We start from the raw sequence: 23,089 nt of genomic DNA, 5'->3' as shown, positions 1-23,089 counted from the left end.
GATTATAATTTGAGGTGTTCATATATATTTCGATTTATTTTCTTTTATTAAATTTATATTTTATTTTGGTGTTGAGTTTTCAAATGCTTGAAAGTGCTGTAAAACGATGTTTTGTGTGGGTGAATAGCACTTTCTAGTCAGCTGACGTCATTTGCCCATAAAAATAAACAATATTGCCGTTTGTTTATGTGCCAATTTAAAGTTTCGTGAATGATCATATAAACCCTATAACACTGGCTCAGCCCTGGCCCTTTAAGCCGAACAGACAAATCTGAAACTAAAATGCAAAGAAGCTGAAGGAGTCCTTACTTTATTTTCGAATAAAATAATTGAAATTGTAAGTCGAGTCATTCGTTAGCTAAAAATACGCACTCATATGGGTGTGTCAGTGGACAGCACATGGTCAAAGCATTTACCTAATGTGTATGATTTAACCTGTTTCAGTTTCCTCATTTCGTGACCTTCGACTTACCATGAACCGTTCGGATTCCATACCCATACGGCGTGATCGCTCTTTTGACAGCGTTCTCAATCGTTTGCTACGGATGCGCTCACAAAATCATGAAAGCTTTCGCGCCGCCATGTACAATTTTCTAATTGCAGCGGGCGTGGCTGCTTTTGTTGCTGTTTGCTTCATTCTTGGTCCCTTTGTACGACCGCTGCTCTGGGCCTTCCTCATGGGCGCCGTCCTGTTTCCATTTAAACGTAAGCTGGCCGAGTTGCTAAACAATTGGTTTCAGCGTTTAGAGGAGCGAGATTCAAATGTGCTCGTCTCAATTTTTCTGGCGCCGCTGGAGGCCACCGAGCATTGCGGTCGTTTGCTAATCAACTGGCTCTGCGAACATTGGCAGTTGCTTTCATCCGGCTGCGGCGTCGCCATCTGCATAAAGCTGCTCGTTTTGTATGCGCCCAGCGGATTCTTAATGGCCCTCTGGCACTGGATAACCTTCTCGCATGGCTTGTTTGTGACCATCATTGGCTTCCTCAATGTATACGTGGTAAGTGCCTTAACGCATGGCATAAATTTTCTCCCTGACTTCTATCCACACTTCACTTGCAGCTCATCACTTTAATTGTCATCTACTTGTCGTCCGTGCACTTCTTCTGGAAGCCGGAGAACAGCGCGCATTTTGTGGTTGCCGGCCAGTCCATGTGGATAGCCATTGCCAGCTATTTGTGTAGTTTTCTGGGCGCAATTCAGGTGCCGGCCCTGCTGCTGGTCATGTGCTACGTTATTGTGTCCACAGGGTATCATCTGCAGACGAATCATGATCATGATTCGAGCTCCTTTTTGGATCGCCTGCAGAAGCTTTTTGATCGAAATGATTTTGAGAAATCCCTCAGCATTAGTCGCAAACCTGCTGGCGAACCGACACTACAATCCGACGTAGAAGATATCTCTTTAAGCGATACCGTAGATTCCGAAGATACATTTGATGCAAAGCCAGCCGAGGAGACTGTTGGACATCAAAGCGATACATACTTTAAGCTGTTGTTCTATGCTTGCCTCGGCACCTTTTTGTATCGCAATATTTGGATGTTCATCCTGGCTGCGGTGCCAGTGTTTCTACATCTACTTTATACTGCCAGCAGCTATACGGGGATAACCCAGTTTGTGTGCAACAAGATCAACGATGCTTACCACGCTTTGAAAGTAAGTTCTTTGATTATATATTCAAATATATATCTACTGGATTTAACTCTAATACATTACAGGGTTGGGCTTTGGATCATCATTCAGCTGTGCTGCCTCTGTGTCTGCCTGGCGTGTTGGAGCTTAACTACAAGATCAACTGCATTGTCCGAGATTCATTGAAATCATCTGTAGAGTCAGTCACATCCATTCTAATGATCATACTCATGCTGCTCATAATCATATTTCTGAGTGTGTTCTTTTGCGTAAACATCTACTCAGAGACTATTGAGGTCGCATACCTGGGCAAAGATCTAATTAACAAGACAATCACAGATCGTCCTGAGCTAATTGATATTTTGCCAGCCAATATACAAGCGTCCATTGATGATGCGCTCGATAATGCGCATCATTATGGCCGCCGTAAGATTGAGACCTATATTGATGATTGGTTAGCCGATGCGGATAAGGTGCATGCCACCAAGTTGAAAGAGCAAATCCTCGATGTCTGGGATAGACTCATACAGTATTGGATTGATTTCAATAAGGCGGGCACATCATATGGGCCGCGTGTACCAACGGACGCGCTAAAGAGCACCTTCGGCGAGATAGTCGATAATCCAGGTAAGTGTCAACGATGCGGTTTTGGTGTCCTTTTTTGTCTGTTATCATTTGTCCAGCGTTTATGTTTTGAGTTTTTGAATATAGCGCTGCGCTAATTATTTATTATAGAGCTTCCTTGAACAGCACAGTTTGGCCCTAACACCCATCCCGTATTATTTTTTCGTATGCGTCAAAACAAATAACTCATTACATGTTGCCTTTGCTAACCCATGGTATTTTACTTTAACCAAGGACATTTTAAAGAGCTAGTTTTAGTGGCTAAACAGGGCATCATTGGCTGGGCGCAAAGCAATACTCAAACGATATTGGAGGTCGCTGAATCCCTATGGCATATCATACGCACGAATCTCTCGATGATAATGGGCGTGACTGGTGAGATACTGTCGCTGCTGCTGTCGGGCGGACAGGCGTGTATAGAATTCATATTGGATATGGTGAGCATTATGAAGAGGATAGAAAAAACTCGCTTGAGCCGACATTCATCTGGCGAGGATTGCAACAGGAATAGATGATGTTTGCTCAAGGGAACTGTTGGCTTCTCTTAGATTGATACATCTTGCATATTAACATACATCCTTTTCCAGATTGTCTTCTTCACTGCCTTGTTCTATCTGCTGTCCAGCAGCCAGGAGAAATATGCACCCATGCAGATCACCAAATATATGGGATATTCTACATCGGGCATTAAGGTCGCTGATGCGTTGGAGAATTCCATAACTGTTGTGCTCGTTTCCATGTTCAAGTGCTCCACCTTTACGGGTCTGTTCACATGGCTGGTGCATACGGTGTTTGGCGCACGCATTGTTTTCCTGCCTTCCGCATTGGCTGCCTTGTTGGCGGCAGCTCCATTTTTGGGCAGCTATTGGTGTGCTGTGCCCGCCTTTTTGGAGCTTTGGCTGGCCCAAGATCGTTTCTATGCGGGCCTCATACTGTTCCTCTTACAATTCTTTGTACCCTCGTCCTTTGAGACTGCCATCTATGCGGATCTTAAGGGGTATGTGAACGTGTTTTAGAAAATATTGCAGAAATCAAAGTTCAATCTTTGCAGTGGAGGTCATCCCTACCTCAATGGCCTGGCCATAGCGGGCGGCATGTACTGGATTGGGTGGCAGGGCGCCATATTTGGTCCACTCATGCTCTGCTTCTTCATTGGCCTCTTTGAAGTGGCCACCCTAGCCATGCGAACGCATCAGGAGCCCAGGTATGTTTGGCGCTAGTTAGGCGAAGCTTTGATTCGTTTTGCATGCAAGTTAAGTATTTTATTTATATTGACAACTTTGCGGCTGAAGAATATAAGTAAGTTTGTATTTTGTGTTGTTACAGCCTTTTGTTGTTATTGCTAAATATATTTGTTTATACATTCAGATTTGAATTAGCAATAATAAATTTCAATTTGCAGGCGCAGCTCGGATGAGGAGACGCGCACTACGTAAGTCCTGAGCCAGGCTATAATGGATGCTACTCGAAGCGCAAAACTAACAATCAACAATGGCAAGCTTATAGACTTCGCTGCCCAACTGACTAATCCATTTCAAGTTTGCCAGCCACAGCAAATGTTGTTTCGTTGATTTACGTTTTGCATTGCTTTTGTTTACGCCTTAACGTGTTTGTACTAAATTTTTAAGTATTCTAATAAGTGATTCCGTCTCTTAAAAGCTGTGTTTTAAAAGCAAACGAATTTTACTAATGTGTGTGAATATAAGTTTATATACCCTTGCCGTACGCAGATATTTGTAGAATACTGCTTACCCTATATATGAATTTCCTTAATCTCTTAGCATGTTCCAAAGTCTCTCTAATTTGTAGCCATATTAAGTCTCGAAATTAATATAGTGCTTATTACACAATCTCCAGGGTATATAAGCTTTTTAGTTTTAGTATATATAAATCACATAACTCAACATTTCTTTTGTATATAGAGAGAGAATTGTTTAAAAGCTTGATTCCAGTAACCGTCAACCGGTTTCCTCTTGTGCTCGCTACGAATGTGATTTGTTTAAGCTTATGTTAATTATTGTATTGCAAATAAATGTTATTACGTACTAAACAATTCAGAACATTACAGTGAACACTCGCTAATACGAAGTGCCTTGCTGAAATCTCTAAATAATTGAATCTATTTATGATCTATGAATGATAGTCTTTGCCATATGAAATATTAGTTCATCAAGTTATTCTAATTAACGAGCGTTCACTGTACTTCAACCCAGTTAATTGGTAAGTTCTATTTTCAGTCTAAAACTTGATTCCTTCAACAATCAAAACGAGAATAAAGCCGAAAACGAAAACAAATGTAATGAAAAGGTTCCCACAGTGCTGGATGCCACGCCTAGTCGCAGTGGAAAGCGCGTGGGAAAACCGGTTGTAATGAAAATTATAACAAAAATGCTGCAGCCACTGGACACGCTTAAAAGCAGTTGAAATTTGTATAGTTTTTTTCCTCTTTTATTGTTATGTGGAGTACAAAATATATAAAATGTTTTCATGTTTATAATGGTTTAATCGGTGAACTGATTCTTGAAAGTAAACTCCGGATGCTGTTCCACACTGCAAAAAAAAGGGATGTATTTGCTACGGCTTTTATTAAGGTAGATTGTAGCAGCAGCTTACCCGCGGAAGAAGGAGAAGTCGCAGATGCGTATGTTCTTATCCAAGGCGCACAATTTGGCCACCTCCTCGGCGCTCAGCTCAAAGTCGAAGACGTCCAAATTTTGCTTAAGGCGCGATTCATTCGTGCTCTTCGGTATGGCCACAACGCCCGTGTCAATGATCCAGCGCAGCAGCACCTGAGCTGGAGTCTTCTTATGTGCTTCGGCAATCTGCTTTACCTCAGGTATATCCATCAGATCGGGCAAGTCACGCTGTACTCCAGCGGCCGCATTAAACTTAGCAATGCCCTTGGAGCCGAGCGGCGAGTAGGCCGTAATGGCAACATTCTCGGCCTTGCAGAAGTCCACCAGATCCCGTTGCTGCAGGTAGACATGATGCTCGATCTGATTGTTGGCTGGACGTATTTTGCAATTCTTTAGCAGGCGTGCCACTTGCTCCTTGCTAAAGTTGGAAACGCCAATGGATTTGGCCAAGCCACTTGCAACCAGCTTCTCCATTTCGGCCCAGACGGCAACATGATCCGTTGACTTGTCAACCTTAACGCGGCCCTCATCATCGAACTGAAAGCTGCCGTCGGGATTGATGAATAGCGTGAAAGGCGTATGCACTAGATACATGTCCACATAGTCCAGCTGCAGATCGGCCAGCGATTGCTTGATAGTGGGCTCCACTTCATGTGGACGATTCGCTATATAAAAATAAAGTTAATCTAGCGCTGTGACCTCATAGAACCGGCCTTACCAATGGGTGGCAGTTTTGTTACAATGTAGAGATCCTCACGCTTCACTTTACCAGCGTCCAGCCAACGCTTGAGCACACGTCCAATTGCCTTCTCGTTGCCATAGACCGGGGCTGTATCTATGTGTCTATAGCCCGCCGACAGGGCGACATCGATTGCGGTTTCGATTTCCTCATCAGATGACTAAGTGTGTGTGATGAGATTGCGGTTTAATACATATTTCAAGAATCACCTTTCACTGGCAGACTGAATAATAGTCTTGTCGTTGAATACATTATGATTATGGATCCCATAAATTAAATGTATTACTGATCAGTATCAACAGGTGAGGCGATAAAGACCGGTATGTATGTATGGTACAATAATATACTATATCCTTATTATATATACCTCTCTGTCTTATGTAGATCTTGTGAACACACTTGTATTACAGTTTTCTCACTACCACAAAACTGTTATATGCAGGAAAGTGTATTTAAACATCTTGCACACATCAGAAGTCGTATAACAACTCAACTACTGTGTCATTTTACTTCTGTATAAGCCACTCGACCTTTCGTATAACACTTCTAATGCTTGAAATATAACACATAACTGTTATACGCATGCATTCATCTGCATTCCAAAGATTGCTGCTCTGCTTTGATGAAGTCTTCAAGATTATACCCCGCTTTTTGTTTACTGTTTTTAGTATAGATAATAAAGCTAATTGTATGTTATCTTTTATATTCAGAGAAAGTTGACCCATTGTACTTGTCCCACAAAGATTTTGTTTGTTGACAGAAAGCAAGAACCGGTCACTCAGCATACAAACATCGACTAGCTCAAGCAACGTGACACTGTTGTTGTATAAATAATCAATACATACATTTATGTATATATTAAGCTATGTATTTATATAGATATGTATTTATATAAGGTAAGCACTCTGAGTAATTAAAACGTTTGCAAATGTTGATTAAAGATTACCTGCCAGGTGCCAATGCCAATGACGGGCATTTTCTCACCATTGTTAAGCGTCAAGAACTTTGTGCTAGCCATTATTATTATAAGTATCTTTTTTTAAATCCACTTGTTGAATGCTGATATTACGAAGCGAGAACAAACCCCAACACAACCGTTTGGATTGAACGTTCCAAAGGGAATAACTAAGCGAACTGCTTTGCCGGAGAGTACTAAAGCTTTAAAAGCTTTTGAGTAGTGTACAGTGGGCAGCTTAAGCATATAATTTATAATAACGCATGCAAACAATTATACAGTGAGATCATATCATGTAGTATTTTATGAAAATAAATGTATTATTTTACGGAAAAATATATAGAATTTCCATTTCTAAATGAAAAAAATTTTTTTTCACAATTTGCGCACATAAATGTTTGATTCTTGATCCAATGTGGATAAATTTGTATACAGTGTTGGTCAATACAGCTTAAAGCTATCGATTAATTCGAACATCAAGAGGTATCGATATTATCGTCGGTATAGTGAATATTTCGGCGCATATATTTTGTAAGTTATTAAGTATTTAAAATAACAACTGATTAGGAACTAACACCTAATTACAATTTTTAAGCTATTTCAATGAAATCAGCCTTAAATATAAGCTCATTCCATGAGAAATTAAATATGAAGCAACAGGTAGTTTTTGTCAGCACGTGTTCGAAACGTGAGAGCAGTTATTCCGTGCGTCTCTTACGCTGTTCGTAAGAAATAAGCAAACAATTGCTGCGAAAGCTTGATATAATTGAATTAAACGTGCAAAATGCTGCGCAAAGTGCCAATTATAGTTATACTGGGCTCGACAGGCACGGGAAAGACGAAGCTATCACTTGAGCTAGCAGAACGTTTTGGCGGCGAAATTATTAGCGCGGATTCTATGCAAGTTTATACGAACTTGGATATCGCCACAGCAAAGGCCACCAAAGAGGAGCAGGCACGAGCGCGGCATCATCTGCTAGATGTTGCAACACCGGCGGAACCATATACCGTCACGCATTTTCGCAATGCGGCATTGCCCATCATAGAGCAGCTGCTGGCCAAATCTAAGCCCCCAATTGTGGTTGGTGGAACGAATTACTATATAGAATCCCTACTGTGGGACATACTTGTGAACACCAAGGACGAACACCAGGCCTCGGTAGACAGTCCACTGTTCTCCGCGGAGGTAATGGCCGCCATGTCAACAGCGGAACTGCATCAGCATTTACGGAAAGTTGATGCCGGCAGCGCGAATCGAATACATCCCAACAATCGCCGTAAGATCCAGCGCGCCATTGAGGTCTACCAAAGCACGGGCCAGACCTTGACCGAAAAGCTATTGGAGCAGCGTAAACAGCCAGGTGGCAACCGTTTGGGAGGTCCATTGCGCTATCCACACACCATTTTGCTCTGGCTGCGTTGCCAGCAGGACGTGCTCAATGAGCGTCTGGATAAGCGCGTGGATAACATGTTACAGCAGGGTCTGCTGCAAGAGTTGCGTCAATTCCACAATAGCTACGCGGACGTCACAGTCCAGGCTTATACAAAAGGCGTCCTGCAGACCATTGGCTACAAGGAGTTTGTGCCGTATTTGTTAAAATACGATGCGCAACAGGATCTAAAGTTGGAGGAGTATCTTAGTGCCCACCAGTACCAGCTGCCTACTGCAGAGCAGCTGGCAGCTATGGAGACGGAGAAGGCGGAGCAGCTCGCTGCTAGTCTCAAACTTCTGAGCAGCTGTTGCGATGAACTGAAGCTCGTGACGCGTCGCTACTCCAAGAAGCAGTTGAAGTGGATAAATAATCGATTCTTGGCCAGCAAGGATCGACAAGTGCCCGATCTCTATGAGCTGGACACCAGTATCGTAAGCGCCTGGCACGAAAATGTGTACAAGCGCGCCGAGTGCATCATCGACAGCTATTGCCAGGCGCAAATCTGTGAGATTGCGCCCATGGCCAAGCGCGTACATCCCGGCGCCGAACTCAACGAGGAGACGAGCAACTTCTGTGCCATTTGCGAACGTCACTTCATCGGCGAATATCAGTGGAGCCTGCATCTCAAGTCCAATAAACACAAACGTCGGCGCGAGTCGCAGCGACGCAAACAGCAAGAGGCAGACGCAATCGGACCCCAATCGAAGCCGGCAGCAACAACTGTCGCCGAGTTTTCCGATAAGACGCTGTAAACGAGACGAACAGACAGTTGCAATAATAAATGTATTTTACGTACACACAACCTGAGTAGTAGCTTATTGATGTGAGAGTGTATTTTGCGAAGATCATTATTGTTTTGCCGTGAAATATGTAACATGATGAAACAACTGCTTTATGTATGAGTATAAGGTATATTAAGTATATATATATATATATATTTTTTTTTTATATTATATGTTATGTATATATATATATTTTTTTTTTTTTTTTTATATATTATATGTTATATATATATATATATTCTATTTTAGTCTTTAAGCAGACAGACAAACATTAACACACATATCTGTCTGTCTGCTTATACGTGCAAAGGGCCTATATTATTAGCTGTATTATATAAGAACTTAAAAAACTATATTTTTTAAAGAAATATTTGAAATAATTGAAGAGTTTTGTTAAAGCCTTAACACTCTAATTTAGGTAATTTTACGATATATAACTTTCATATGATGATCTATCAAAAACTGATCTCTCATATTTATTAAGATTATCCGAATACACTCCTATTGCATATATGTTTCACAACTATAATATAAGCCGCATTCTATAATAGTACAAATATAGACCACAGTTGAAGTTAAAGGGTATTGAAACTAAAGGCAATTTATAAATATTTGTTAATGTTTTTTGCTGATGCAACCGAATCAGATGACCCTTCCTTTGAATTGTAGAGAGGGGCTCTTGTTCGCTATCAGCTTAAAGCCGCAGCCCACAGAGGTCGTTGCCTAGGCGAACAGCGAAAACATGTTTGTGCAGTGGAAGCCCACGTCGGTGCATTGAAAACGTTTCATCTTTCATTTGCATTTCAGCTGTTGAGTGGAACGCACGTACGCACGCCTTTGGACTAGCAACGATGACAAACCAGAAAATAGGTGGGCAGATTGCAGGCATATAGTGGAGTATATAATAATATGTATATTTGCAGCACTGATCAGCGTCTCGGACAAGACGGGCCTGCTGGAGCTGGGCAAGCAGTTGGTAGCTCTGGACTTTCAACTTGTGGCCAGCGGCGGCACAGCAACTGCGCTGCGCGGCGCTGGCCTGAGCGTCAAGGAGGTCTCCGATATAACGGGTGCACCCGAAATGCTGGGCGGTCGCGTCAAGACGCTGCATCCTGCCGTGCATGCGGGCATATTGTCGCGGATCACTAACAGTGATCTGGCCGATATGAAAAAACAGCAGTACGATCTCATCCAGCTTGTGGTCAGCAATCTGTATCCGTTTACCAGCACCATAGCTAAACCAGGTGTCAGCGTGGCCGAAGCCGTTGAGAACATTGATATTGGTGGCGTGACTTTGTTGCGTGCCGCAGCCAAGAATCATCAGCGTGTCACTGTTATATGTGAGGCCGTCGACTATGCCAAGGTTTTGGCTGAGATTAGTGCCAATGGCGATACCACGCTGGAGACGCGTCAGGCTTTGGCACTTAAGGCTTTTACGCACACGGCCAACTATGACGAAGCCATCTCTGATTACTTTAGAAAGCAATATGGTGCAGGCAGCTCGCAATTAAATCTACGCTACGGCATGAATCCTCACCAGAAACCGGCGCAGCTGTACACACAGTTGGCCCAATTGCCGCTACGCGTGGTGAATGGCTCGCCCGGCTTTATCAATCTCTGCGACGCGCTCAATGGCTGGCAATTGGTCAGGGAATTGAAGCAGGCACTGCAGTTGCCGGCAGCCACTAGCTTTAAGCATGTCTCGCCTGCTGGCGCCGCTGTGGGCGTGCCGCTCAATCCCGCCCAAGCTAAGCTCTGCATGGTAGACGATCTGTTCGAGCAGCTGACGCCCTTGGCCACGGCATATGCACGTGCACGTGGTGCCGATCGCATGAGCTCCTTTGGTGACTTTGTGGCCTTGTCCGATGTTTGTGACGCGGTAACGGCCAAGATCATTTCGCGTGAGGTTTCCGATGGGATCATTGCTCCCGGCTATGAGCCGGAGGCATTGAACATACTCAAAAAGAAGAAGAACGGAAACTATTGTGTTCTGCAGGTACATCTCCGCATATCGAATATGCCCAACTCGAGCTATCACTAATCCTGAAACACTTGCAGATGGATAGCAACTACGAGCCGAGCGCTTTGGAGCGTAAGACTATTTTTGGCCTCACCCTAGAACAAAACCGCAACGATGCCATCATTGATGCAAAGCTCTTCTCCAATGTGGTCAGCAAACGCAGGCCGCTGCCCGAGTCCGCTGTGCGGGATCTGATTGTTGCCACCATTGCCCTAAAATATACCCAGAGCAATTCCGTGTGCTATGCACGCGATGGTCAGGTGATTGGCATCGGTGCTGGCCAGCAGTCGCGCATCCATTGCACACGTCTGGCTGGCGAGAAGGCGGACAACTGGTGGCTGCGCCAGCATCCCAATGTGGCCGCGATGAAGTTCAAGGCGGGCGTGAAGCGTGCGGAGATTTCCAATGCCATTGACAACTATGTGAATGGTACCGTCGGCAAGGATATGCCAGTGGCGCAATTTAAGAGCATGTGAGATGGGCTACCAACTGTGAAAATGTATTTTCTCTAACCCGCTGATATCTTTCAGGTTCGAAACGGTACCAGAAGAGCTGACGACAGAGCAGAAATTGGACTGGCTGAAGCAATTGAGTGGCGTGGCCCTCGGCTCTGATGCATTCTTTCCCTTCCGCGACAACATTGATCGCGCTAAGCTTGTACGTACTTTCAATTCATAATGCCCCAAGCAATTGCTAATTCTTAATCTAATGCTTACAGAGCGGCGTCTCCTACGTAGGCAGTCCGTCGGGCTCCACCAACGATGTAGGCGTCATTGCCGCCTGTGATGAGCATGGCATTATTATGGCGCACACCAATCTGCGTCTCTTCCATCATTAACTCGCACTTCATGAATCAATACAATTTATATGTGACCTTAGCCACAGCACATTCCTGTAACCTGAGCAATAAAAGACACTTGCCTTAGTTAGTTAAACGTTCGCTGCCTCGACTAATAGCTATATTTATTTTATTAAGAAAATTAGTTGCTAACTAATGTACAGTTGATGGAGTGCGGCCCGTTAGTAGCGCCGACTGCGTCGCTTGCGACAGGCGCCGCGGCAATTGCACACAAAGATGATGAAAGTCAAGCAGAAGAGCAGCACAGAGGCCAGGACCAAGGCCACAGTTGTGGTCTGATCATAGTTCAACGTGGCGTCCAGCACATGCTGCTGCGGCAGCAGCTGATAGTCGTGCAGCACCTGTGTGCCGTTGGGCGGTGGGCAGGGCTGCTGTACAATGATCTCCTGGTGCTGCACCTGCAATAGTCAAATTTTTTATATAAGCCAAAAATTCCTATGCCAAATAAGTTCTGTTGCAGTTACCTGTTTGTTGCGGCACAGCTGCAAGCCTGCCGAATTGGCCAATGTCTCGGCGCTGTACTCATCTTGCACCAGCACGGGCAGCAGCCAGCGTTGCGGCGACGCTTGCTGCAGCCAGGACCACAGTGTGGACAAGTTACGCGGATGCACCAAATAGCCACCAACAGCGGCCAGCGTGAGGCTGATCAAGGCATTGACCAGACTGGCAGACACCTTGCAGGGCAGCAGATGGGCGCAGAACAAGGCGAGCGTTTGTATTAGCGTCAGATAGAGCAGCATATACCCTGTAAAGAATAGAGTTAAGCAACTGCTGTGATGTCCTTTTGGCTATCGCTAGACTCACCCATGTACAGGTAGATGCCCGTGTCGCTGCTATTGGAATAGGTATAGAGTCCGGCCATGCTGTGTGCCGGCAGTAGATAGGCCAGCCAAATGCACAGGCTGGGGAACAAGCCCAGCAAGCTCTGCAAGAAGGGCGATCGAGTTAAGCATCAGAGGATTCAGAGGAGAAACGTGCATATAGCTCACCTGCACAATGATGTAGAGACTGCGCGAGTAGAGACCCAGTCGAACGTCCCGCTCCGCATGGCGTCGATCCTCCTGTGTGTCACGTATGGTCAGCATGACCAGTGGCCAGTAGGCCAGCACCATGACGCAGTGATGATAGCCGAAACGATCGTTGTACGACAATTGTGGATCTGAGGCAGGCACGTCCCAGAAGATGCAGCCAATGCAGAGGGATAGCACCGCGGCAGCAATCAGCTTGCTAATCCAGGTGAGCAGCGATCCGGGCTGCTTGTAGGCCGCAAAGCGTTTTATCAGCGCCTTGACCTGGCCAAAGAAACCCGCCTTCATCGTGAAGTTGGGCAGCGAGGCGGGTGGCGCTGCCAGCGGTGGCTCCGAGTTGATTTGATCCCAGGCATTGGCCAACGATTCGATGCGCGCCGATGACTCCAGCATAGCAGCTGCCGACAGATCATCCAAGGTGACCAGATCAACTAGAGAGCAGAGGAGTCAGACAGATACAGGTATAGATATCCGGCGTACTTACGATAATAGTCCGCTGGATTCTTAAAGGGCGGACACGGATAGCCCAGTTCGCCCATGTGACGTGGCAGATCGGCCCGGCTGCCGGAGAAGACTGTGCGGCCGCCGGACAGCAGCAGCACGCCGGAGCACATGGACAAAATCTCAAAGGTGGGCGGCTGCAGTGTCATGATGACAATACGCCCGCCGCTACACCACTGACGCAGATACTCCACCAGAAAGAAGGTGTCAAAGATGTCCATATTGCTGGTGACCTGATCGAGGATCAGCAGCGATGACTGCGCCAACAGCTGGCAGGCAACGCTCAAACGTTGCTTCTCCGAGTGCGTGAGCGTCGAGACATTCGAGGCGCGCACCGTATTCAGACCCAGATCCTCGATGAGCACATCCATGCGCTCTTTCAGATCACTGCGATCTAGCGGGCCACGCAGCGCCGCATGGAAATTCAGCGTGCACTGAACGCTCATGCGCGGATCCAGCGAGGAGACGTCCAGGGCGGGCACATAGCTGCACAGCTCACGCAGACCCCGTCGATTCACCTGCTGGCCATTGATCAAGATCTCGCCGCCCAAGCGCTCCCGCAGACCGGCCAAGCACTCGGCCAAGGCGCTGCCCTCGCGCTGCGATGTGGCCATAATGGCAAACAGATCGCCCGCCTTTGCCTGCAGCGAGACGCCGTGCAGGCACGGACTCACGTCCAGGCAGTGCACCTGTATATTGGGATAGATCAGACCCATGCTCGACTGTTTGCGTCCATAAGGCTGGGCTTGCCGGGAGCTGCCATAGATGCGCGACTCGCCATAGTCATAGCCCAGGCCTCCATCCCCGCCCAGCCCGGCGCCCAACAGATCCGCCTCGCTGTGCGAACGATGCCCGTAGTGCTTGCCATTGGTCATGTACTGCTGCTGCTGCTGCATATGCTGCTGCTGCTGGAGATGATGGTGCTGGCCGACGGCTATGCTGGCGCGGCTGTTCGCCTGTCGCAGCGCCGACGCTGGCACGCCGCCCTGGGCGCGCGACTCGGGTCGGGAGTGCGCCATGCCCATGCCGCTGATGGCACGGAAATCGGATTCGCTGCGATACTTGCGCAGATTGGGCGGCACGCGACTGCGCGTGGTCTCATTGTCGCTGCTGTCATAGCCGCTGGAGCCGGCGCCCGCCGGTGCACCCGAACTGTCCCGAAAGCCGCGATTCACACGGCCGCGCACGCCGCCCAACGCACTGGAGCCGCCCGGACCCGGACCAGGTCGATGGGAGCGCTGTGAGCCCGCATTGGGCGGAAACACGCGCGGCAGTCCAAACTTTAGATATGTGTACATATTGGAGCCTAGAGGCGATCTGTGGACAGAGAGAAGCGTAAAGAGGGAAGTTTGTTGAAATTAAGAATAAATTGGATTGGTTCTAGAAATAAACTCTAGATATAGAATTATATAAGCAGTAGAAAACATACTGAAGTTGTTAAGCTCTTCTTGCAAACATTGCAATTAGTATAACTAACAAAATTTCTAGTTCCTAACCTAAAACTTATTTAACTTGGTCAAAACTGTATCGTCTTTCTTGGAAAGCATTTCTTCTTATTTACCTTTTCACTTCTAGTTTGAATTTAATAAAAATTTAACATTTCGATCACTTAAAATATTTTTTCTATTTTTCTTACATCAAAAAGAATTTTTCCTGAAATTTTATTGTTATCTTTATCGGATATCCAAATTGGTAATTAAAATGGAGTAAATTTATATTTATGCTAAATTCTGAATAGCTTTAAAATTGTTCTCTTAAGTCAGCTAAATTTTGACTTGTAGCTAAATCTTTGTTTCAGAAGCTACATACACTGATCAAAACTCAAGAGACTTTGGCGCTTTGAATTAATCTGAATTTTAATTTTCTTTAAAATTAGCAATAAATTATTTTTGAAATTTTTATATCTAAAATTTTTAGCCCAAAAACTTAAAAATCTAGAAATCTTAATTAAAAAAAAAAAAAATATATATATATATATATATATATATATATATTTATTTATATATATATATATATATATATATATATATATATTTTTTTTTTTTTTTTAATTTAATATAATATTTCTAGATTTTTAAGTTTTTAGGAAAGAAAATTAAATTTTTTTTACATTTTTTTTCAATTAGTTTTTACTTAATTTTTTTATTAAAACCAAAATTTTTAAGCTGTATATTTTTATAAAAATGAATTTAAATCATTATTTCATGCATTTTGATACCATTTTATTTTTCGCTTAATTTAATAACTACTTTTATAATTTTATTATTGCTCGAACAAATTTGCTGTATCAATAATAGAAATAAAAAATCTTGTCAGCATTAAGGAATGTTGTTAATTGAAGATGCGAGTGCTTATGGCATGCACAGGTGAGTAATAAGATATATAGATATATATACATGTTTATATAGACATATAATTATCTATTGGTTTTTTTACTTACTTGGGTCCGTAGCGCGGATGATTTAAGATTGATTGCACTGTGGTATCTCGTAGCTGGAAGTTTCCATATGGCAGCGGTGATTTATCTGACGAGCCCAGCGCCGAATCGGTGAAGTCAGAGTTCAGATTTTGCCTGCGAGGCGGGAAGAGAAAGGCGTGGAGAGTTGCGCTTAGCTGGTCAATTGACAATTGTTAAAACGGGGCGTGGTCAATGCGGTTAATTAAAGTTATGGCAGTTGAACTTCCGCTACGGTGCGGTTTAATCAAGCGCTTCAAAATTGTCAAGCAACAGGTGCAGCAGCAGCAGCAACAGTAGCAGCGGATGTAGCAAGGGCACGCCCACAATGCTTCCGCACTTACCTATAGATGGACCAGGCATGCAGATCTTCGGATGCTGCCGGCGGCAGTGGTGTATTGGGACCATGCGGCACTGAATAGCGACGCTCCTCGCGTGACATTTTCTTATTGCTGGAAAAGTTGCTCAGCTCCATGGTCTATAAAAGAGAGAGAGACAGAGAGAGCGGAAGAGATAGCATGAATTAGTGTCTTGGTGCCAAAAAATGTGGCTAATTTCCAGTTAAACTGGGTCAAGAATGTCAGCGTGGCGGTTATTACTCATAATTTGCGGGAATTAGCTTAATGAAAGCCACGCACACATACATAAATATATAAGTATATGCGTGTATCTGTATAAGTGTGTGCCATTGTTGCGACGAGATTTGTACCCTATAGCTAGAGAGATGAGGTAGACACACTGAGAAAACAATAGCTGAGATTGTGAAGACTATAAGACTAAGGCTATGAATGGAGATTGAATGTGGATATATAGCAGAAGATCTGTTTGATTTTGTGATCATGTAATTAATAATGATAAAATCAATTACTCTACTATGCACCATTTGAGATACTACCTTTATGGCAGATCTACAAGCTAACTGCAGAGTTAATATTCTAATGAGATAATCTCGCCTAGCTGCAGAGCAGATAGTTGCTAATTTTCAGCACAAATCTCAAAGTCTATAGATGATAATGATGATACATTTTTAATCTATGATCAGAGGAGCGCATATTAAATATATTACTAATATATTTCTAATTTCAATTCACGTCAATCAGATTCTAAAATAACTTTCATTTCTATGCTCATGTGATCGCATGCCATTTGCGTGTAGCAAACATAAAATGATTAAATTTATGAATACATTTAAAACAAGTTCAGTTTGAGCTTTGCCCAACAAATATGGTCGAAATAGTAAATCAGCAAACTCTTAATATTCCAAATCTAAACCAAGTCAGAACGATTAGCATAACTGCCTTCTAATATACGCTACGTCCAGGGTATAAAAACTTGCAAACAATGAAACCAATTCATGCAGTTTTTTGTGTTTGTTTTTCTGTCTTTTGTTTTTTGTTTTTCACATTTAATTTTCTTGAGTCGAGCAAATCGGAATCCGAATCAGAGAATCAAGCCAGCGTCGCTGCTGTTGAAGATTTCGACACGGCGGCTGCGTTTTTAATTGCTAATGCGAGAAACGCAGATGCAAATGAGCCGCAAAGTTGCACCCAAATGCCGCACTTATGCAAGACAGTGTAAAAGCGAAAAACGAAGAAAAAACTAACAAAACGATGTCTGCTACCAAATGCACCTGTTGCCAGGTTGAGGTTGTGGAAGCCAGCGAGCCGTATGCATTTCCGTTTGCAGAAGTGAGTGCACCTCAAGTGTGTGTGTGGGTGTGTGTGTGTGTGTGTGTGCAAATACGAGCAGTTAAGACTGTGCTTTAACAGCTGCAAGTGGGTGAGAGATTATGTAGTTATGTGTTCTCAGTTTTAATTATATTTTTATTATTTTTAGAGCTGCTGCAGCTGGCGAAAGTAAGTGGCAGCAGCAGCAGTAAGATTTTGGTTTGTATTTAGTTTTTGATACCCTGCAGGCTGTTATATATAGGGCATATCAGTGACTATATGTAACTGGCAAGTGAATGTTGCCTCTTTAAACATGCTGAACTAGCTTTATCTAGCTTAGTGCTGTCTTGCTAGAGCTAGAGCTTAAAAAGTTGAGATATATGTTCTCTAAGCCTAGATTAACATTTAGTTAACTTAAAATCTTAGAGAACGTGCTTTGTCTCCTTGATATTCATAAGACTTTACCTCTCATATAGCTGCTGGAAATTTAGTTGATTTCAAATCTAAGAAAACGTGCATCTTTGCAGTGAAATCAATGAGAATTATTATCAATCTTTTGTATATTTTTGAGCATATCTCGAAAGCTTTAGGATATGCAATAATTTGCTTTAATATGAGTATACTTATAAGTTCTCTGCATATATAGCATATTTCACTTTTTATATAACTCACTTCAAGCCAAACACAAATCGCATTTTAGCTCTGTTACTCAACTCATATTTGTAGTGCATCAGCTAGTCGGGCACTGCCTTCTTGAGCACTCTTACTTGCTTTTATTTATAATTAAAGCTAGAGCTGAAAGTGAAGCTGTGAGTGGGAGCTGTAGCTGTAGCTATATCTTTAACTGGATGTAAAAAGTGTGAAAACGCATCAAGCGCTTTGATTACCGCATTATTCGGACTGCTTTTGGCCCTGGTAAGAGTCATGGGCATTATGTATTATTAAATTTAATTTTTTTATTGTTACAAAAATGGCTAAAAAACGACTTTTAATTGCGTGTTAAATGTGCTTTAATTAAAATCATTTTGTGTTATATGGCGACTTATGGCTTAAAGTTCAGTTTAGTTGATTTCTTCTTTTTTCTTCCTATTTTTTTTAATTTTTTATGTAAGTTTTTTATTTGTTTTCATTTGCGTTGTTGTTTTTGCTCTGCTTGTTATTGTTGTTGGCATTTTTAGTATGTACTTGGCCAGTGAAAGTGGCGGCAAAGGTTTTTTACCCGCACTCAATGATAATGTAAATATAACTCAAGAGGAACTACCTATAGTTACGCCTACCTTACCCGGTCTATAGGGCTTAAGCTGAAAACTTGCCGCCAGTTGCCTTTGTTGCATTGAATGAATGACTGAATGACGGAATGAATGAATGCCTGATTGACTGACTGCATTAAGGGCACAGCATTGATTTATGTGAACGGTGTCGTTGATATCTATAGAGAGCGAAAGAGTGAAAGAGAGCGACGAGTGCATCTCTCTGCTCACATATCATTTGACAAGTGCGTCAAGAAAAAAAACTTGAATTTATTGTCTACGAGTGCAGCCTCTTTATTGAGCTGCTGCAGTTGCTGTTGCTGCTGCAATGAAAGTGATTTTCGAAATGTTTCATTTTATGTCACAGATCAGCTGCATGGGAATTAGCCAAGCGCTGGCTGTAATTGAAGCCCTCCCGGTGCAAATTGGCAGTAAGAAGAGCTAATTAAGCTGTGAAAATGTCATAAAATGTATAACAAGTACGATTTGATAACTTGTGTGAGCTGCTCGACGACTGAGTGGGTGAGATAATAAGATTTTTAATATAAGTGAAAAATTAGCTTTTAGATATGCAGCTAAAGGAAATGAGTTGGTTGTAAACTTACTTAAAGTCTGAAGATATTCCATATTAAAAAAATTAGTATTTGGCTACAAATTTGAGTGAAGTTTTTAAAGAAAGTCTCTTTACTAGAGAGTCTCATAAGACCTTCTGTTTCTTAGAATGATTGATCAATGAAATTTATTGTTGTCTCCTGATGAGTCTTTCAGTTATGATTAAAAGATTTTATTAGGCTGATTTATTGATATTTTTCTTTAGTTTAATAATAAGTAGTTAGCTTGTCATCTGAGGGACTACCATTGTGAAAGGTCTTCCAACAAGCTTATGCCTGGCTAATGGACATCAAGAAGACTGAGCATTAGGTACTTGGCTTAGAGAACACTGATTTTTCAGTTCAAATTAATCTTCCAGACAAGCAATAAAATCTTGGCTTAGAGAACACAGATTTTCCAGTACAACTTGGTTTTAAAGTCTCTTAGGTCAGAGGTCTTCCAACAAGGCAATCATATGGACTCTGGTATTACCAGGACCTAGCAATAAGTTTGAAGATGAGATTAGTTTGAAGAATAAAAGTCTTCCAGTTAAGCTTCAAAATTGAACACAGCAAATCGAATCAATTTACTGTGCCATCAAATATTCATATAAAATCCTATATCCCTGCTGAAACACTCAATATAGAGACGACCATAACTTAGGCTCGTGCACAGCTTGATGATGTTATACATCCCCCACTCCTGCTGAAAATAATCTAATCTATACGCACACCCTAGTGCACATGTTCAACCTTTTCATCTTTTTTCAAGTGTTACCAACACCTTCAAAACTGCTTTCAGCATCTTTTTCCTATGTTCAAGGCATCTTAATATGACTTTAAGCACATTATATCGCTACCTATAAATAAGCGCCGAGTCACACTCAAAGATTTCCATAAGAGCGTGAGTTTATGTGCATATAGGTATCTCTTACCCCCACTCCAGGCATAGATACATATTTATCTGATTATGCAGCTGAAACGGAAAAATGCCAGCTAGAGTGCTGGCTACCCACATGCAGCAGCTGCAGCTGCAACAAATTTCGAATCGAAAACCAGAATTTTTGGTGGCCAAAAGTTCCGCAGTGGAGCTTGGCACAGTTACAGATGCAGTTGTCTGTTGGGAATTATATCATAGATGTATTACAGATAAACTGCGGCCAGTTTGTGGCAACAGCGAGTGGCTGAGTTATGTGTGTGCAATCGCTTTGCATGATGAGTGGCTGGAGCGGATGTGGTGTTTGTCAACGGTGCCTGATGCCAGCCAATTAACTGGCCAACGGTTATTGGCAATGCTTCAAATGAGTTTGCAATGATTACGCCAATAGGCTAAGGAGTTTGTCTAACAAATGTGTCAAGAATTGGCTCAAACTGAGCCACAGACAGCGACAGAAACAGAGAGAAAGGGAGAGAGAGAGAGAGAGTGAAAGAGTGAGACAGACTCGAACTCCAACTGAAACCCGTTGTTGCCATTCCCGTTGCTTGTGCCGCATTTTGTTGCGAAGCCGCCAGTTGACAAGTGGCAAGTGGCTAACCGTTGCGTGTCTAAAGCCGCAGCACATGACCATTGATGCAAAAATGCAGTTAGACGCAAGTGGAGAATGACGACCCGCCAGGAGGAGCCCCCCAAGCCACTGCTTACATTAGATGATTAAATGGTGCGCGCCCAAGTGGTTCCATGTGCCCAAGTGGTTTGACCATAATAATTTGTCCATGTCTTTCGTATTTTGTCTTATATACATATATATATATATATTTTTGGCTTTGTTTTTGTGGCCAACCACTCGAGAGCTGATTTTGTGAGCCATTGAAATGTGTGTTTGCTCGGCTGATTGGATTACAAACAAGCGACCGCTAGATAACTGACGTTCTGACGGACTGACTGACTATGTGAACTGCTTGGCCACTCCACTTGCGGTCTAGGGTATATTCCCACGCAAAAAGCCAATTAAATTGGGTTAGCCGAAAAGCAACAACCAGTTAGAGCAAGAGTCAAAAGTGAACGACTTGCAAATACCCTCAAGCTAGCTGTAAAACACTGAACCTTGCATCGCGCTAATCCAACTTGAAATTTCAGCTTATTTACAAATTTGTGCTACATAAGCTTTAGGAACAAAGTTCCATTAGAAATCATTGAAGTTTTTTAGCTTTAGCTTAAGGTATTCAGAAAACATTTATTGACTATAGAATAACCTGCATATCAAATTAAGTCGATGTAGCTCTTAGAACCTAGGAGATATGCCTAAAAACTTAAGGTTTAGTATCGATATCTATCGATTTGATATGAAGATATCGGTAAAGCTACTTTTAGTCTTTCTCTTTATATTTTACATATCTTAAGATAAGCCCATTCCTTCATAAGATTTCAGGAAACGCCAGACAGGCAGAAGCAGCTCGATGTACTATAGATCGATACATATCTATATATACTTAGAAGCCATTAGAAGACCTTTACGCCCTGTTGCGTACATTTGCACATAACTAATATGCTATGCCAAGCCAATTTCAATGGGTATATCGAACCAATCGGAAGTTTCCCTTGTGCACTGAACGCCGCGAGCCACGTTTACGAGCTGGAATTGAAAAGAGGTAACTGGTTAACTGGCCATGCCGCGCCGAACCGGACCGGGCAACAGGTTAACTGTCCAGCCACCCAAAATTCAAAAGCACCTCTCTGAGTGCCGACTGACTGACTGGCTGACGGCCTGACTGACTGACAGTGAGTGTCCAGGCAGCACTTGCCACGGCCTCTGCCCCTTTCTTATGAGAAAGTGAAAATCTCTGTGCTGTGCCATAATTTGTTGCTGCCAGACATCGTATGATAAATGCCAATTGCAGCCGAGCCAAAGTGGGTCGCAGTTGCAATTTGCAATTAATAATCAAAAAAGAAAAGAAGAGAGAAAAAATCTCACATGCTTGCGGCCTTTTTTTTTGGGCGTGACTGGGAACTCTGCGCTGTTGCCGGGCTGACTAATACTAATCGCAATGTCCATGCAAATTGATAATAATAAACATCAAAATGAATTTGTTGATTACCAGTTTTCGGAGCAACATTCCAGCGGTAACAAAAAGAAAAAGACGAAAAAGCCGTTTGTTGAACTTGTCCAGCTAAACGAAATTGTTGAAAAATACGAGAACTAAGCCAAGCGAATCGCTAACCAATATCATACACTGCACAAAATTTAAGCTTAAATATGAAAATCAGTGCAGTTTTTATATCAAATTTGGGTAAGTATAAGCCATAATAGATGAAAGCTAATTTAGAATGATTGAAAAGCAAAGAAAAAAGTTATTTATCGACTAGATACGTTGCATTTCGGATTAACTAAAAATGTAGTTTTAAATAAGAATTTTGGAAATTTTAGGAAAATTTCAAAAAAGTATTTTCAAATTTGAAATTTTTACAAATCTGTACAAATTCTTTAAAAAGTGTAGAATATTTTAAAAATTATAGAATTTTTTTTAAAGAAAGAGAAAGTTTTAGAAATATAAATGAAAAAAAAATTTTTTTTAAAAATAGAAGAATGGAAAAAAAAATTAGAAAAATTTTAGACAGTTTTAGTAAACCTGAAAACATTTATCAGAAATGATTTAGCAGCTGCAAAATTTCCATATAAACTTTTAAAAAAATCAAACAGCAAAAATTTTCGATAAAAATATAGTTGGTAAAAAATATTGAAAGAACAAAAAATATATATATATTAAGATATATATTAAGATAAATAATATTTTTAAGATATTTGAAAAAAAATAAAAAAATTATTTAATAAATTTTTGACAATTTTTGGGCAGTTAATACAGATCAATGAAACTCATATGAAATTTTATTTAAGCAATAAATTTTGCACAGTGTACTTATAGATCTTTATGTGTGTTAATTGAGCACTCGATAGTCGATTTTGACTTGGGTTTTAACACGT

At 42.3% G+C, this 23,089-nt stretch overlaps 5 protein-coding genes across 9 annotated transcripts; 3 read left to right on the top strand and 2 right to left on the bottom strand.

Moving 5' to 3' along the window:
- Nucleotides 1-29: 29 nt before the first annotated feature.
- LOC111594612 (transmembrane protein 245) lies at nucleotides 30-4,713 on the top strand. 5 transcript variants are annotated; one of them, XM_023307997.2, is made up of 9 exons: nucleotides 30-337; nucleotides 445-998; nucleotides 1,061-1,654; nucleotides 1,717-2,257; nucleotides 2,513-2,691; nucleotides 2,842-3,251; nucleotides 3,306-3,458; nucleotides 3,657-3,686; nucleotides 4,492-4,713. In XM_023307997.2, exons 2-9 carry the CDS (start codon nucleotides 474-476, stop codon nucleotides 4,676-4,678), a joined length of 2,619 nt encoding a protein of 872 aa, XP_023163765.2. In that variant the 5' UTR covers nucleotides 30-337; nucleotides 445-473; the 3' UTR covers nucleotides 4,679-4,713. The 5 variants fall into 5 exon arrangements, with proteins under 5 accessions (XP_023163765.2, XP_023163764.2, XP_023163763.2 ...); XM_023307996.2 differs by having other exon boundaries at nucleotides 2,501-2,691; XM_023307995.2 differs by having other exon boundaries at nucleotides 2,489-2,691.
- On the bottom strand, nucleotides 4,678-6,764 carry LOC111594614 (aldo-keto reductase family 1 member A1). The gene is made up of 4 exons (XM_023308000.2): nucleotides 6,576-6,764; nucleotides 5,609-5,789; nucleotides 4,868-5,555; nucleotides 4,678-4,804 (listed from the first exon to the last, which is right to left on the bottom strand). Exons 1-4 carry the CDS (start codon nucleotides 6,645-6,647, stop codon nucleotides 4,756-4,758), a joined length of 990 nt encoding a protein of 329 aa, XP_023163768.2. The 5' UTR covers nucleotides 6,648-6,764; the 3' UTR covers nucleotides 4,678-4,755.
- A 289-nt stretch (nucleotides 6,765-7,053) lies between these two features.
- LOC111594492 (bifunctional purine biosynthesis protein PURH) lies at nucleotides 7,054-11,754 on the top strand. The gene is made up of 6 exons (XM_023307802.2): nucleotides 7,054-7,115; nucleotides 9,607-9,669; nucleotides 9,723-10,795; nucleotides 10,858-11,291; nucleotides 11,350-11,476; nucleotides 11,538-11,754. The coding sequence occupies exons 2-6, from the start codon at nucleotides 9,651-9,653 to the stop codon at nucleotides 11,655-11,657; spliced, it is 1,773 nt and encodes a 590-aa protein (XP_023163570.1). The 5' UTR covers nucleotides 7,054-7,115; nucleotides 9,607-9,650; the 3' UTR covers nucleotides 11,658-11,754.
- On the top strand, nucleotides 7,210-8,915 carry LOC111594493 (tRNA dimethylallyltransferase). The gene has a single exon (XM_023307803.2). The coding sequence runs from the start codon at nucleotides 7,369-7,371 to the stop codon at nucleotides 8,767-8,769; it is 1,401 nt and encodes a 466-aa protein (XP_023163571.2). The 5' UTR covers nucleotides 7,210-7,368; the 3' UTR covers nucleotides 8,770-8,915.
- Nucleotides 11,625-16,137, bottom strand: LOC111594491 (ATP-binding cassette sub-family G member 8). Its single transcript, XM_030224772.1, has 7 exons — nucleotides 16,007-16,137; nucleotides 15,648-15,779; nucleotides 13,191-14,524; nucleotides 12,668-13,137; nucleotides 12,483-12,603; nucleotides 12,143-12,423; nucleotides 11,625-12,076 (listed from the first exon to the last, which is right to left on the bottom strand). The coding sequence occupies exons 1-7, from the start codon at nucleotides 16,135-16,137 to the stop codon at nucleotides 11,840-11,842; spliced, it is 2,706 nt and encodes a 901-aa protein (XP_030080632.1). The 3' UTR covers nucleotides 11,625-11,839.
- Nucleotides 16,138-23,089: the final 6,952 nt, after the last annotated feature.

The sequence above is a fragment of the Drosophila hydei genome, unplaced genomic scaffold (genome assembly GCF_003285905.1).
Source record: "Drosophila hydei strain 15085-1641.00,03,60 unplaced genomic scaffold, DhydRS2 tig00008119-arrow-pilon, whole genome shotgun sequence".
Classification (NCBI taxonomy): domain Eukaryota; kingdom Metazoa; phylum Arthropoda; class Insecta; order Diptera; family Drosophilidae; genus Drosophila; species Drosophila hydei.
The sequence above is the reverse complement of the archived record's forward strand: the minus strand, read 5'-3'. Positions and strand labels throughout refer to the sequence as shown.

What these genes read in the sequence shown, in the direction of transcription:
- LOC111594612 (XM_023307995.2), top strand. Translation starts at nt 474, where the DNA reads ATGAACCGTTCGGATTCCATACCCATACGGCGTGATCGCTCTTTTGAC. An exon ending in TAGAATTCATATTGGATATG is followed by an intron (nt 2,692 to 2,841) that starts GTGAGCATTATG and finishes ATCCTTTTCCAG; the next exon opens with ATTGTCTTCTTCACTGCCTT. An exon ending in GATGAGGAGACGCGCACTAC is followed by an intron (nt 3,687 to 4,491) that starts GTAAGTCCTGAG and finishes TTCTATTTTCAG; the next exon opens with TCTAAAACTTGATTCCTTCA.
- LOC111594614 (XM_023308000.2), bottom strand. Translation starts at nt 6,647, where the DNA reads ATGGCTAGCACAAAGTTCTTGACGCTTAACAATGGTGAGAAAATGCCC. An exon ending in AACAAAACTGCCACCCATTG is followed by an intron (nt 5,556 to 5,608) that starts GTAAGGCCGGTT and finishes ATTTTTATATAG; the next exon opens with CGAATCGTCCACATGAAGTG. An exon ending in GACTTCTCCTTCTTCCGCGG is followed by an intron (nt 4,805 to 4,867) that starts GTAAGCTGCTGC and finishes TTTTTTTTGCAG; the next exon opens with TGTGGAACAGCATCCGGAGT.
- LOC111594493 (XM_023307803.2), top strand. Translation starts at nt 7,369, where the DNA reads ATGCTGCGCAAAGTGCCAATTATAGTTATACTGGGCTCGACAGGCACG.
- LOC111594492 (XM_023307802.2), top strand. An exon ending in GTGGCGCAATTTAAGAGCAT is followed by an intron (nt 11,292 to 11,349) that starts GTGAGATGGGCT and finishes GATATCTTTCAG; the next exon opens with GTTCGAAACGGTACCAGAAG. An exon ending in ACATTGATCGCGCTAAGCTT is followed by an intron (nt 11,477 to 11,537) that starts GTACGTACTTTC and finishes TAATGCTTACAG; the next exon opens with AGCGGCGTCTCCTACGTAGG.
- LOC111594491 (XM_030224772.1), bottom strand. Translation starts at nt 16,137, where the DNA reads ATGGAGCTGAGCAACTTTTCCAGCAATAAGAAAATGTCACGCGAGGAG. An exon ending in GGGCATCTACCTGTACATGG is followed by an intron (nt 12,424 to 12,482) that starts GTGAGTCTAGCG and finishes TATTCTTTACAG; the next exon opens with GGTATATGCTGCTCTATCTG. An exon ending in AGCTGTGCCGCAACAAACAG is followed by an intron (nt 12,077 to 12,142) that starts GTAACTGCAACA and finishes TGACTATTGCAG; the next exon opens with GTGCAGCACCAGGAGATCAT.